General features: G+C 57.1%; 1 protein-coding gene across 2 annotated transcripts in view; it reads left to right on the top strand.

The window, feature by feature from the left end:
• Nucleotides 1-10,414, top strand: part of Stk32b (serine/threonine kinase 32B) — a 284,998-nt gene extending 274,584 nt beyond the window's left edge. For both annotated transcript variants that reach the window (XM_077110167.1, XM_077110166.1), the window contains 2 exons: nucleotides 180-244; nucleotides 10,276-10,414. In XM_077110167.1, the coding sequence (XP_076966282.1) occupies nucleotides 180-244; nucleotides 10,276-10,414 (204 nt within the window). The remainder of the gene's footprint in view (nucleotides 1-179; nucleotides 245-10,275) is intronic.
• The last annotated feature ends 2,602 nt before the right edge of the window (nucleotides 10,415-13,016 follow it).

Here is a 13,016-nt window from a genome sequence, read left to right as displayed (position 1 = left end):
AAAACCCTGGTCTGCCATCCCCCCTCAGAAGCAGCCGCCCACTCAGTCCGCACCTCCCCAGGCGCTGGGCTGGGCCCCGCATGGCCAGACCTGAAGCTCCTGTTCCTTCCTTTGTGTCCCTTGCCGCGTGTCCCTGGACAGTGCTCCATGCTCAGTCACCTCTCTGTGCTCTCTGACAGAACGGACACCTGCAGCAGTGTCTGGAGACAGTGCGGAAGGAATTCATCATATTCAACAGAGAGAAGTAAGTCCACACTGAGCCCGGCAGAGCCGTCCAGCTCGGCCACCCCCTCCTGGGAGAACCGTGGTCAGTGAAGGCCGCCCCGAGGCCCCGGCATGTCCCCCAGGAGCTGGTCAGCCAAGGAGGTGGACACAGACTTGGGCCCAGCTGGTGTTAAGATCTGGGGGCTCAAATGCCAGAGGCCGGTTTGTCAGACCAGAGGCACGGGAGGGACACCCCATGGGACCCAACTGACCCAGGCCCAGGGCTGACAGAGAGAGCTCAGTGGCACCCTGGCATCCCCTCCCCTCCAGTAGGTCAACCGTCCATTTTCAACAGACGACAGAGCATAGGGGTCACGCGACAGGAAAGGCAGCCCTGGGCTGTGGCTTCCACCACAGGTCCTGGCCCAGCCTGGGGATCAGGGAAGCTTCTGGAGGGACTGGGCCACCTGAGTCCTGAGCAAGGCAGAGGGGAAAGACACCCAGGTGAGACATGGGACAAGCCACAGAGAAGGGAGGCTGCAGGACAGGTGGGGACCTGCGGATGGGCAGGCGCTTGAGTTCCCAAAGTGGGCAGGGAGGTGAAGGACAGGGCACCGCAGGGTGTGCTCGCAGTGAGGGCTGCAGAAGGGGAGCTGACACCATGCGTAGTGACGGGCCATTGCAGATCCTGGGCAGTCCAGGCTGCTGCAGGCTCCCAGCCCTTCCCCAGCCCTAGACAACTGGGCCCAGGAGCTTGAGCTCAGAAACCGTCTGTGACCACGGGCTCAGGCAGCCTCCTGGGTCAGGCATCTGCTCTGAATGGCCCAGCTGCACCTCGAGTGCCCGGCTGGCAATGGGAGCGGCTGAGCAGAGCAGAGCCTGAGCCGGCAGCAACGCATTTCACATTTCGCTGTGTCCCAGAAGATGCTTCAATTTGGATTCCACAGTGTGTCCCTCTGAAAGCAAATGGGAATGGGCTCCTCCTTTGGGGTCATTTAGGGGTTGAGTCTGGCTGCTTGTAGCTTCACCCAATTCAATGCTCCCCCCGCGTGGAGAGGGAAATCGATTAGGAAAACGTGGACTTGCCCGGTGTGCCGAGCGGCCCTTGGAGACTCGTGGTCATGGCTCTGCAGTGAGGGCTGGCACCGTCTGCAGGTGCTGGCAAAGTCAAGGAAGAGAGTAGGAGTCATTTTCCAAACAGAGGGGTGGCGGGAACGGTGTTGACACACACTGGTGGAATGGATGAGGTGGCCAGAGGGCACGGGTGAGTCGGGACTGCCGTCCTGCTCCTGCATCTGCCTCGCTGCATACCTGGCTGCTCCCTGGGTGGCTGCCAGGACAGGGGTGCCTCTGCTCACCTGCAGTATGAAGGTACTCAGGTGGGAGGGCCTGGCCTTGTCCCCTCAAGACGCTGCCCCAGCATCTCGAGCCCCCTCCCTGGCAGATCCCATCCTGCCTGGTCACATGGGAGACACATCCCCTCCCCCGCAGCACGCCCTGCCCCAGTTTCTCCACTGTAAAAAAGTCGATCAGGATGCACAAGCTGCCTGAAACCAAGGAAAACGTGGGACCGTGTGTCCTCCTCTTCTCTCTCAATCCCTTGTTTGAGGCACCTGCTGTGTTGTCACTTAAGTATCTGAAAAATTAGACCAAGGCCCTTCTTCCCAGTGTCCCCCGTGTGCCATGTGGGAGGACATATCCGGGCATGCTGAGCCCGGAGCCTGGCTTGTGGACCAAGCCCGGGCCCTGTGGGTCAATCTCCTTTCTTTCTCTGCAGACCTGGCCATTGGCCTCCACAGACTGCCCCTGCCCACGTGCAGCAGGTGTGGGCCTCTTCTGTGGAGGGCACCATGGGCCCAGGAGCCCAGTCAGAATCATCTGGGGTGACCTTATAATTGTGCAGCTGGTATGGGTTGCATTGTGTACCCCAAAAGAGGTGTGTTGAGGTCCTAACCCCCAGGACCAGAGAATGTGACGTTATCTGGAAATAGGGTCCTGGCAGATGTCATGAGTTAGGATGAAGCTGTTGTGGAGTAGGAAGGGCCCTGAGTCCAACATGGCTGGTGTCCTAATAGGAGAAGAGACCCAGACCCATGAGAAGGCCATGTGGGGAGGAAGGCGGGGACAGAGTGGTGGGTCTGCAGCCCAGAGGCCAGCAGCCACCAGCAGCAGGAGACGCAGGACCAGGCTCTCCCTCGCAGCCCTCCCTGCGGGAGCCAGCCCACCACACCCTGGTGTCTGTCTCTGGCCTCCAGAGCCGTGGAAGAGCTTTCGACTGCTTTAAGCCCCTAGTTGGTGGTGTCCTGCCCCTAACACAGCACGCTGGTTCACACCTTCTGAACCAGAAGTGGACAGAGGAGGCCTGGACCTTCTTTTGAACATGCCTGTTCATTCTGACACCTGAGCCTTGTCTGCGGTCAGCACTGTGCCCAACTGAGCAGCTTCTGTTTGGTGCTAAGTTGAGTCATAGGATCTCCTAACACTGCAGACCCTCCCAGCCCTTGTCCCTACCCCAGAGTATCCAACGCCTGGCCCTCCCTCCCTGGCCAAAGGACACTAGTGGGCTTACTTTGTGCGACTTCCTGTCTCCCGCACGGTGCAGGTCTGCCTGCTTCCTCGGCTGGAAAAGGCTCTTGGCAAAGGGAAGGTCCCTGCAGCTCCTGCCACAGTGAAGAAGCCGCCATCTGCATAACCCCTGAGGGCCAGGGCACTGGGGCAGACCATCACCACACCGGCCCCTGCAGGAGACGCATTCAGTCACTTGACAATCACACCATAATCCTAGACTGGTCCCTGAGATGCAGAAGTGAGTCTGGCAGGACCCAGGTCCTCCGGATGCCTGCAGCCTATGGGGGGAGCAATACCAAGCCTTGCAGGCTGCCAAGGCACAGTCACCAGCGCCTGCTGCAGGGACACAGGAAGTGTCCTGGGCCTACCCTCTCTGGACCTTAGTTTCTAGACAGAGAGCAAAATCAAAATCAGTTCTGCCCAGTGTCCTGCAAAAGCAGCTTATTATTGGCTACTGGTCTCAACCAGCAAAAGGCCATAAGCCAGGTGGAGCACCTGCTTCCAGGGACCGGCTAAGCTCCTTTATTTTGAGAAATGCACAGTGGGGCTTGTCCCCTTCTTTTTAGATTTAAAATCATCTTAGAGTTGCCTCTGGAACCCGCAAGGATATTATTATACCTTAAAACTCTAACACTGCATTTAACACACTTAATTCCATTGATAGTAACAGCAATCGACATCCCTATGTGATTTTATGGTTTTAGGTTGTGTCCTTTAATCCTGGGCTTCTCAATCTTGCCACTCCTGAAATCTGCCGTCCCCTTGGTCAGTTCTTGGCTGTGGATGGCACCGATCGTGGCAGGATGATCGAGGAGTGGGACTCCTCTTGGGCTTGGGAACCTGATGGACGGGGGCAGACCCTGGTCTTGCTTCCCAGGGTGCTGTGACCTGGTGAGGTCCTAAGTTTCTCTGAGCCTCAGGTTCCCCTTCTGTGCCAGCAAGATGGCTGGGTATCCATGGCTCCTAGACCCCACCAAGGTCTGTGCCATTTGCAAAGTGCGTTGACATTTCTTTGATCTCATCACCAGCCTCAACAGTGAGAAAGGGAGACCCAACTCCTTGTGTTTGCAGATTGGCTTGTGAAGTGGGGAAAGCCCTTGGCACAAGCCTCTCAAACCCCATCCGTTGCCGGGACACAGCAAACGTAAAAAGCCCAGGTTTCTGAATTCAAGGTTGGCACACGGAGGCTCCTTCTGGTCTGGGGCTCAACAGGGCGGCCCAGACCTTGGTGTCTGGTTGAGGATGCAGAGGTCGCGCCACCTCCAGTAAGCTGGGCCTCGGGAGGCACCTGCAGCCCCTTCCTCCTTCCATCCTCCCCCCAGGTCTATCCATGGGTATTTAATTCCTGTTTCTCAGGGAGTGAAACTGATAAAAACACGATTCTCACTTGAATGGTGGCTGGGAACCTCAGATGAGCCTGGAGGATGTTCTCCCCACCAGGTGCAGGTGGAGAGGGAGGCTGGGCCCAAGACCTGCACCCACAGGAGGGGAAGTGGCCTGGGACAATCAGCTCAGAGACCTGCAACTGGCAGGAGGCCCTTCAGGCGGGAGTGAAGGCGGCCACAAGGCTGCTCAGTCCACAGGCTCTTCATGGTGCAGCGAAAACTCGAAATCAAGAAATTGCATGGGAAATCAGGGCCGTGTCAGGTTCGCTCAGGTTTCAATCAGAGGAAATTGCGGCCTGGTTTCAAGAGGTTGGCTGATCCTGATGTGTTCGTTGCAGCCAATAAAAGATGAAACAGAGAAAATGAACAGGACACGGACAAAGCTCACCGTGATTCCTGAGTGTTGAAAGCTGCCGAATGCCGTGCCCTGGGCTTGAGATCCATCTCACTTGCTCCACAGTTAATCCTCCTTGCCGCCTGGATTTGCAAGTGTGTGTTGACTTCGGGAGCGACCGGCCGGAGGTCGCTTGGGGTTCCACTCACCATACAACACCATCTCATCCTCAGTTCTGTTTCCTGCTCACACTGTCCCTCGTGGAGCTCAGCGGGGGTGCTGCTCCGCCGGCTCCCGCCACCTCCCGCCACCTCCTCTCCTCACTCCCGTGGGCACCTGCAGCATGGCGGGCATCAGGAGCAGGGCAGGGTGCCCCAGAGGCTGGCACAGCTGGTTAAATGCTTAGCCCCCAGGAGCAGTACACACTGCGACTCAAGCACGGGCACAACCAGTCATACGGCCCCACCCAACCCCAGGGGAGCTGGGAAGTGTCACCCTGCCACGTGCCAAGAGGGGCAGCCCAGTGGAACTATCGGCCACCGACCCGTCAGCCCCCAGTGGAGGCCCTTCCCGTATCCTCCCCATGTCAAGGAGGACCCAGCAAGTACCACCCTTAGCCCAGCAGACACACAGCCGCTCAGCCTCACCCCTGAGTCTAGAGGAGTCTTCTGGTGACAGTGGCCAGGAAGGATCATGGGGAGGGGTGCTTAGCTGGGAAGACAGGAACCGCGGGGTCCTGTATTCAAATCCAGGGCACCTCTGTAAAGCTCTGTGACCTACAACCAGTTCTCATCCACTTTCTGGTCCCTTTCTCCCCCTTGGGTGGGTGCTGTTCCTCCCGACCCCGGGTGGGTAGATGCCAACAGAACCAGCCCTGGCTACTCAGAACCCGCCTCCGCCACCCCTTCCTTTCTCCAGAGCGGATCTCATTAGCAAAGGGGCAGAGTGAGGGAGACTCCGACCAAACCCTGCTCTGCCACCTCTCACCCCACCCACAGTTCAGCTGGCTTCCTGCAAAGGCTTCTTCAAATACACATTGCTTCAGGCCCCACAGGATAAAGCAGACAGAATCCTACAGCTTCTGGCCAAGGGCTCTTATTGAATTTATGAGATAAGAATTGCTACCAGGTGATCATCCCAGTAAATGAGGAGCCTCAAAGGGAAACAGCGAGTTGTATGGAGTTTACTTGAGGAAGAGAAATCCCATCAGGGACTAGAAGGATGTTGAACCCCTCAGAGCCCCTTAGGAAACACTAAGTGGAATTTACTTACAGAGGACCATTTCCATCACTGTGGATGTCGGGGCACAGACGGCTGCTACATTGCTTTGCCAGGAAGCAGAGAGGGAGAGAGGGGAGTGGGGGTGGAGATAAGGGTCCGGGGACAAAATAGAGCCACCAAGGACCCACTCCCCATAACTAAGTCCCCCTCCTACAGTTCTCCTACCTCCCACGGACACTCAGCCATGAACCACCACAGGATTAATCCACTGAGGGGGCAGAGCCTTCGTGATTCATCACCTCCCAAAGCCCTTTCTCTGGACATCGTTGCCCTGGGGACCGAACCTTCAACACAGGAGCCTCAGGGGTCACTCGGGTCCAAACGATAGCAGGGCATTGAGACCTACCGCCCAGGAGCCCCGGAGGAGGGACGACTGGACCCTCACCCTATGGGATCGTGAGCACGGCAGGAGAGTTGGCTAATGATCAATGTACAGACTTACACTGCCACTCAGTAAGCACTGCGTCAGACACTGTCTTCATCTGTTTAAGCCCAGGGGTACGCACATACACACAAAATAATGACGTGTCCCGACTGCTTCAGCCACGAGGGCAGAAGGCCCCTGCACATGAGCTCACACCGTCCAAGGTCCACAAGGGCTGCCAGCTTGGCAACCCAGTTACTGTCCCACTAGGACACCCTGTGTACTCGGGTTAATCTCCGCCACCTCCCTTCCCCTGGGGTGCTGAGACAGCCCCCAGCCTGGGCACACTGCTGCCATGAGGGTGAGGCGCAGGCTGGCCGCCAACACCTTTACCCACCCCCCACACCGTGCTGGGCACTTGCCCCTGGCTGGTCACCGTGCTGGGGCTGTGAGGCCTCAGATGGCACTCTGTGGCTCTGCCCAATGGAAGAGGGACCCGGTTCTAGGTGCTGGGTCCATGCCCTGGTTCCCGGCTTGTGGGCCTTTTAATCAGCTTGTTCACTGCTGTGACCAAAAGACCTGACGAGAACAGCACAGGGGGCAGAAGCTCAGCTGGACTCACAGTTTCAGGGGTCTCCGTCCCTGCAGGGCTGGCTCCATGGCTCTGGACCACTGGTGAGGCAGAGCATCCTGGCAGAAGAGAGCCGTGGGGGAAGGCAGGTCAGGACAGGCCTCCAGGAAGCAGAGAGACTCCGCTCATGGGGGATGAAATGTATATCCCAAAGGCAGGTCCCTGGTGATGTCCCCTCCAGCCACACCTACCTGCCCACCGTTACCACCCCGTTAATCCCCATCAGGAATCGATGTACTGATTAGGTCACGGCTCTCCTGACCCAGTCCTTCCACCTCTGGACCTTCTTGCATTATCTCACTATAACGGGACCCCTCTGCCCCCCCACTGTGATCCCTGGAGCTGGACTCGCCCCCCCACAGCCTGCTGCCCTGTTTCGTCCACCCTGGGTCCTGATCTCCTAGCCACTCCTGCATATTCCAATGGTACCCACCACTCCTCAGGGGTTTCTGCCCTGACCCCCGTCCAGGATGAGGCCTACAGACCCAGCTGGGGGTCGGGGGTCATCATCAGGAAACAGTCCTTGGTGCCATGTCAGGAGGCCTTACTGACCCTCAGTTTCTCTTTGAGGAGACTCAGTTGTCCCCTGGGTACAGATGAGGAGAGAGGCTGGAGGAGAGGGCAAGCTCTTGGCCGGAGCCGCAGAGCTGCTCTTCCCTCCAGCCCTCCACCCAACACCACAGGGTCAGGTGAGACCAGCCGGTGACGTGGGTCACGTGAGAGCATTGCAAAACACTTTTGCCTTTTAAACTGCAACATACAAAGAAGCCGGCCTCTCTCAAATGGGAGGTGGGGCCTCACCTGTGGCTGGCTGCCTAAGAACGACGTGGCGCTGAGCTGGACCCGTCCTGGCGTGGTCAGAGCGTGGAAACTGGTTTGCCTGCCAGCATTCTCTTGTTCTCCTCTATGGGGCTTCGTTTTTGCAAACTGCCTCGAGCCTGGTTCATTACCAACTGCAGCGTGTCCTTCTCCTGCGGAGCCCCTCTGCTGAGCGGGGTCCTCCCCCAGAGCACTTCCCCCAGGCATTTACTGCTGGAGTTCAAAGGTGGAGAGCTCATACCCATCACTCAGGATTCTGGTCACAAAGATGACGATTAATCTGATGAGTTTCCTGAGAAATTAAATGTCCCTGTCATTGTGGAGATAACCAGCCAATTTGCATGAATGGAATTGAGCTACCACTGGTAGTGTGTGTAAGATCTCCCCACTTCCTCCGGAGTCAGATTCCTGGGCCGCAGGTGCGTCCTCTAAGTGAGCCCTTGGTGCAGCGTGATGGATTTGGGCCTTTGTCTCCGTTCACAAACCCCCATTTGCAGCGTGAGCTTTTCAAATTCCTTCAGAGCGTGGAAAGGACCCTGGTGGGGCCAAGCGCACACCTCATAGCTTCTGGGGGCAGAGGGCAAGAGAAAGGGGCAGACCCACTCCCTCAGCCAGGTCCACCACCCAGTTACAGCCACGGCCCAGTAATCCACGGAGCCACGGATCCTTCCAAGGGTCAATCACTGATGAGGTCGGAGTCCTCCTGATCAATCACTGCCCAACACCCCATCCCTGAACACTGCTGCTCAGGGGACCAAGTCTTGAGCTGAATGAGCCTTTGGGGACGTTCCAGGTCCACAACAGGGGCGTATCTTTCTTGATTATGTCTCTTGCTCAGACGGGAGCCTGGGACTGAGCTGCAAGGACATGACCCCGTCGTTGAGCTGCACTTGGCCCCTCCCCCAGCTCTCAGTGACTCCGCTGCTCCTCCTGACAGCTCTGGCCCAGAGGATGGGCCATGCGGAAGCCCTGAGCTCTCGGGAGGGCCTGGTCCTTGCTGACGTGTGCTTTCCCTTTCCTAGCCTTGGCCCTCGTGTCCCCTCACTCACCCACCGTGCCAATCGCAGAAGCCCGTCTAGTGCTGTCTCCTGCAGAAAGTCTCTCCTGAGCCCCATGAGGTTTCAGAGCCCACCTGACACTCACGGGCCCCCTGTCACTGTCTCGACTCTGTCCTGTAATAACTACTGAAGCTCGTGTCTGCAGGGGGCCACGCTGGCCCCCCACACGAGCTGTGTAGGCATGCCCTGCTCTAAAACACCCAAACACCAGGGCTGGGCACTTAAAAGGCCATCCCCATGGGGCTCATTTGTCCTTCATGTGCAGAGAACTCTGCAGCATCACCCTGTGAGCCAGACCAGGAGGCCCTGCCTCACAGCCCAGTCCTGTCCTCAGATGATGGGCCTTAGCCATGGCCACTTGCCAGCCATCCTGCCTGGGGAGCTGTAGGGGCAGAGGAACAGAGCCCCATCCCAGGCCTTGTGGGGACAGAGCAAGGGACAGGAGCCACAACTCACGGCCTCATGAGACAGTGTTGTCCCTGGTGCTTCTGTGTCACCTAAAGGACGCACTCCAATACCTCCGCTGTCACAGACGCTCAGCTCAACACTGTCACACACGTTCACAGACACAGCTGTGGCCACCCAAGGCATGGGCTGTGCTGCACTTGTCCTGAGGTCACTTACAGTGCCCTGCAGTGACAAGCACACAGACACTTGCTGCGTAAGCTGACATCATTTTCATGAGGTCAGCGGTAACTGACAGCCTGCTCTGGGCCGACTGGCAGAAGCCCGCTAGTGTCCTGCCAGGCTGCTCTCAGCCGGAACAACAAGGTAGAACTAGGAGCCATCTGTGTCGTTCCCAGCCCTATTAAGACCCTTTGCGCACGCTCTCCGACCCCCAGCCTCCCGCCAATCCCCAGTAGAATCTCCACCTTCAGACGAGGACACTGAGGCTCAGACGAAGCTCAACAACTGGAGCCATGTGACCCAAGTAGCGGGTATTGAGGGACATTCTAAAATCCCTCACTGCCCCCGGGAAGGGCTCAACTCTGTCTCTGGCCTGCACCAATCACAGACAGTGGCAGCTGTGGTACAGGAGAGGATGAACCTGAACTTGAAGATCCCAAAGGGAGGATGTTGAGATACGTGGACGATGGCCAGGTGGCCAGCTGCTCAGAAATGCAGGGTTCAGAATCCAGTCCCTGACATTACCCCGGGGTGTTTTGTCTGTCCATGTTTGACTGTCTGATATTTACTTGTGGGATTGTTTGATCAGTGTCCATCTCCCCCTTTAGACAGTACACCTGTGAAGACGGGGATCATGGCTGTTGGCTTGCCAGGGTACACCCGCTCCCAGGCATGACGGGGCACCTCAGCAGGCATTCAGCAGGGACACCCTGAACCATGCTGGGGGGCTCACCCAGCACCTTGCTGGCTGTGAACTGGGTGAATTTCTATACAGTCTCTGTATTCCACGGGGAGCCGAGAGATGGGATTATCATCTCCATTTCAGACAGAGAAGCCGAGGCTCTGTGCGTTCAGCAGGTCACAGAGCATGTGGAGCACAGCATCCTGCCCCCCTCGCAGGAAGGCGGGCCCAAGGCTGTGCTTGCCCAGGTGCCTCCCCTGAACCTGCGGCTGCACCCCAGCTCCTCAACACTAATGCAGCTCCACGCTGTTCTTGTTTGCAGGCTCAGGCGGCAGCAGGGACCAGGTGGCCAGATGTTGGACACGGAAGGCCGAGCTGTGAGTCAGACCCAGAGCAAGCTCCAGGACGGGTGCAACAACAACATCCTGGCCCACGCCTGTTCCCGGGGCTGCAGCAGCTAAGCTTCCACCTGCAGATGCCCAGTGGGCCATGGGCGCCTCTGCCCTGCCCACCCAGAGCCCCGCCCAGACCTTGCTAAGACGGTCCCCATCTCACCCTGAAAACATCAGATGCAGAAAGAGACCTGGACTTAGAGTTGGAAAGTCTGGGTTCTGGTCCCTGCGTCCCACTGATTCGCTGTGTGACCTTGGACAAGTCACATCTTCTGTGCCTCAGTTTTCTGAATTTGCCAAAGGGGTCAAACAGCTCTCTGCCCCACTTCCAGATACAAGGTCATTGTGAGAATCCAGTTGGATAACAGACATGCAAGACCTTAGGCGTTTGTAGAGTTGTCTATACACACAACGTATAATCTCATCTTTGACGTGCACTCCCATTCCCGAAAGCAATGAGACAATGAGACCATTGAGACCTTGCAGTTGGGCCCATCCTGGCTTGACAGATGACACTCTAGAAGATGGCATCCCTGAGGACAGCGTAAATGCTGGACGTGTTCACCTCCTACGGCAATTCTACTCCCAAATCCTGGAGCAACCCTGACGTGTCTCCATTCACATCCTCGGCTGGCCACAGACACCCTGCCTTCTGGAACGGTGCAGACCAGCCTGGTGCCCACGGTCACCATGCTCCTCCTGGGTTCACAGAAGACCTTCCCACCTCTATCTGCAGCAGTCTCACTCCCTCCTCCCCACCCCTCTGAATGCCCTTTGCTGGAGTCAGGTCACTGGTCAGCATTTACTCCCACAGTGTCAACCAGGCTGCCCCAAAACTCAGCCCTGCCACAGAACTCCCACCCGCTCGTGCACCCACGTCTTCCTTCCAAGGGGGGCTGGAGATGGGCTAGTGGGCTTCACTGTTCCGAGGGTACCTGACCAGCCCTGATGGGCAGCTTCCTGTTGCTGTATTAGGAATTGTGCATGTTTGGAAAGTCTGTGCTAAGAGAAAGTTTTTGCTAAAGACTGCTTTCTGGCCTAGTCAGGGGCAGCCTGCCCTGGACCTGGGAGATGCTGAGGCTTGGCAGTGAAGGCTGGAGCATGGTCAGGCTGGCCTGCAGAATTCAGCCCTGCTGCTGGCCAACCAGAAGATCGCAGGCCAGGCACGTGATGGCCCGAGTGCCAGTCTCCTCACTTTAAAATGGAATAAAAGGACCAACAGCGGGGTGACAGGCCCGGCACGGTGGACGACCCACTGGACGCCACCATTGTGATCACCATCATCCATGTCAGTGCAGCCCCATCGTCCTTTGGAGAGACCCCTGGCGCGGGCTGGGCTGCAGGGTGGTTTTCTGCGGGTCCGGCCTGGCTGGCCTTTGGGATTCCTTGCGTCTTCTCCCCGAGGCTCTGTTGTCGGCACGCCCTGCCTAGAGTTTAATTGCTTTTACTTTTTTATGGGGTTCCCATTTTTCATTTTTTACGTGAGATAAATGGATCCTCGGGGCTGTCTAGGTACCATCCCTAGATTCTTAAGGGACATTTTAACATATGACAAGGTTTTATATTTTTATTTAGGAAAAAAGTCTTTGTTTTCCTCCCTGGGACTGGGGCTCTGTGGAGCCTGCTCTGCCCACGTCAGTCTGTGTTCGGCCCGTTTCTTGGTCTCTGGTCCCCGTCTGGCACCGTCCTGCCCCCTCCAGGAAACAATGGCCGCCCCTCTCTTCACTGTGACCCTGGGCCGTTAGGGTTTCTCACTGGGCTGAGTCGGAGGTGGGAGCTGAGTGGAAGCAGCCCTGGGGACAGTGGATCTCCTGGCTCTGTTCAAGTCTGCGTTCCTTGTTGAAAATAAACTGTTTCTTGGATGTTCCTTCCTACAAACTGGTTCTTCATTCAGGGTGGGTGGGAGGGGCCACACTCCTCTCCAAGTGAAGGGGCTCAGATTTAATCCAGCATAGAGACAGGGTGGGACGGGGGTGGGTCAGTGTGGTCACCACAGCAAAATACCTGAGAGAAGTCAACTTACAAAGAGAAAGGGGTTTGGTTTTGTCTTCCTTCCCGTGGTTTTAGAGGTGCTGATCCATGATCAGGAGCACCACAGCTTTGTGGCCTGTGAGAAGGAGGCCACTTGACAGCAGCATGCGGCGAAGCTGACCACCCAGGTCCAGCTCCAGGGTACAGAGAGCGCGCCCAGCCACGCAGCTCTCTGAACCCCACTTCCTGAAGGTCCTCCACCTTCAATAGTGCCACCCAGGGACTGAGCTCTACACATAGGCCTTTAGGGGATATTAAGGTCCAAATCAAGGCAGGGGTGGGGGACACCATATCAGTCCTGCATCCACTTTGCCACAGAAAAATGGAGCTTGGCAACTCATGCTCTCCCCACTTGGTCATCCTCCTCATCATCATTATTTACTTATAGAGATACAATCCATTCACCAGGAGGAAAATACAGAAAGTTCTCTACCCAGAGAGAAATGGTCTACCTGCCCCTTGTCCCAGTGACCACCCAGGCCACAGGAGCTGACGCCCCTCCTGCGCAGACGCCTGACTTCATGCCTCCTTGCCTTTCACGCCTTCTCTCTGTAGTGATGACTTCTGGCTCTGGCTCTGGGTGGACACGGTCCAGCATTCGTCTCTTGAAGGCCGTCCCCTCGGTCCTGAGCTCACCAGA

Source organism: Callospermophilus lateralis, chromosome 8 (genome assembly GCF_048772815.1).
Source record: "Callospermophilus lateralis isolate mCalLat2 chromosome 8, mCalLat2.hap1, whole genome shotgun sequence".
Lineage (NCBI taxonomy): Eukaryota > Metazoa > Chordata > Mammalia > Rodentia > Sciuridae > Callospermophilus > Callospermophilus lateralis.
The sequence above is the reverse complement of the archived record's forward strand: the minus strand, read 5'-3'. Positions and strand labels throughout refer to the sequence as shown.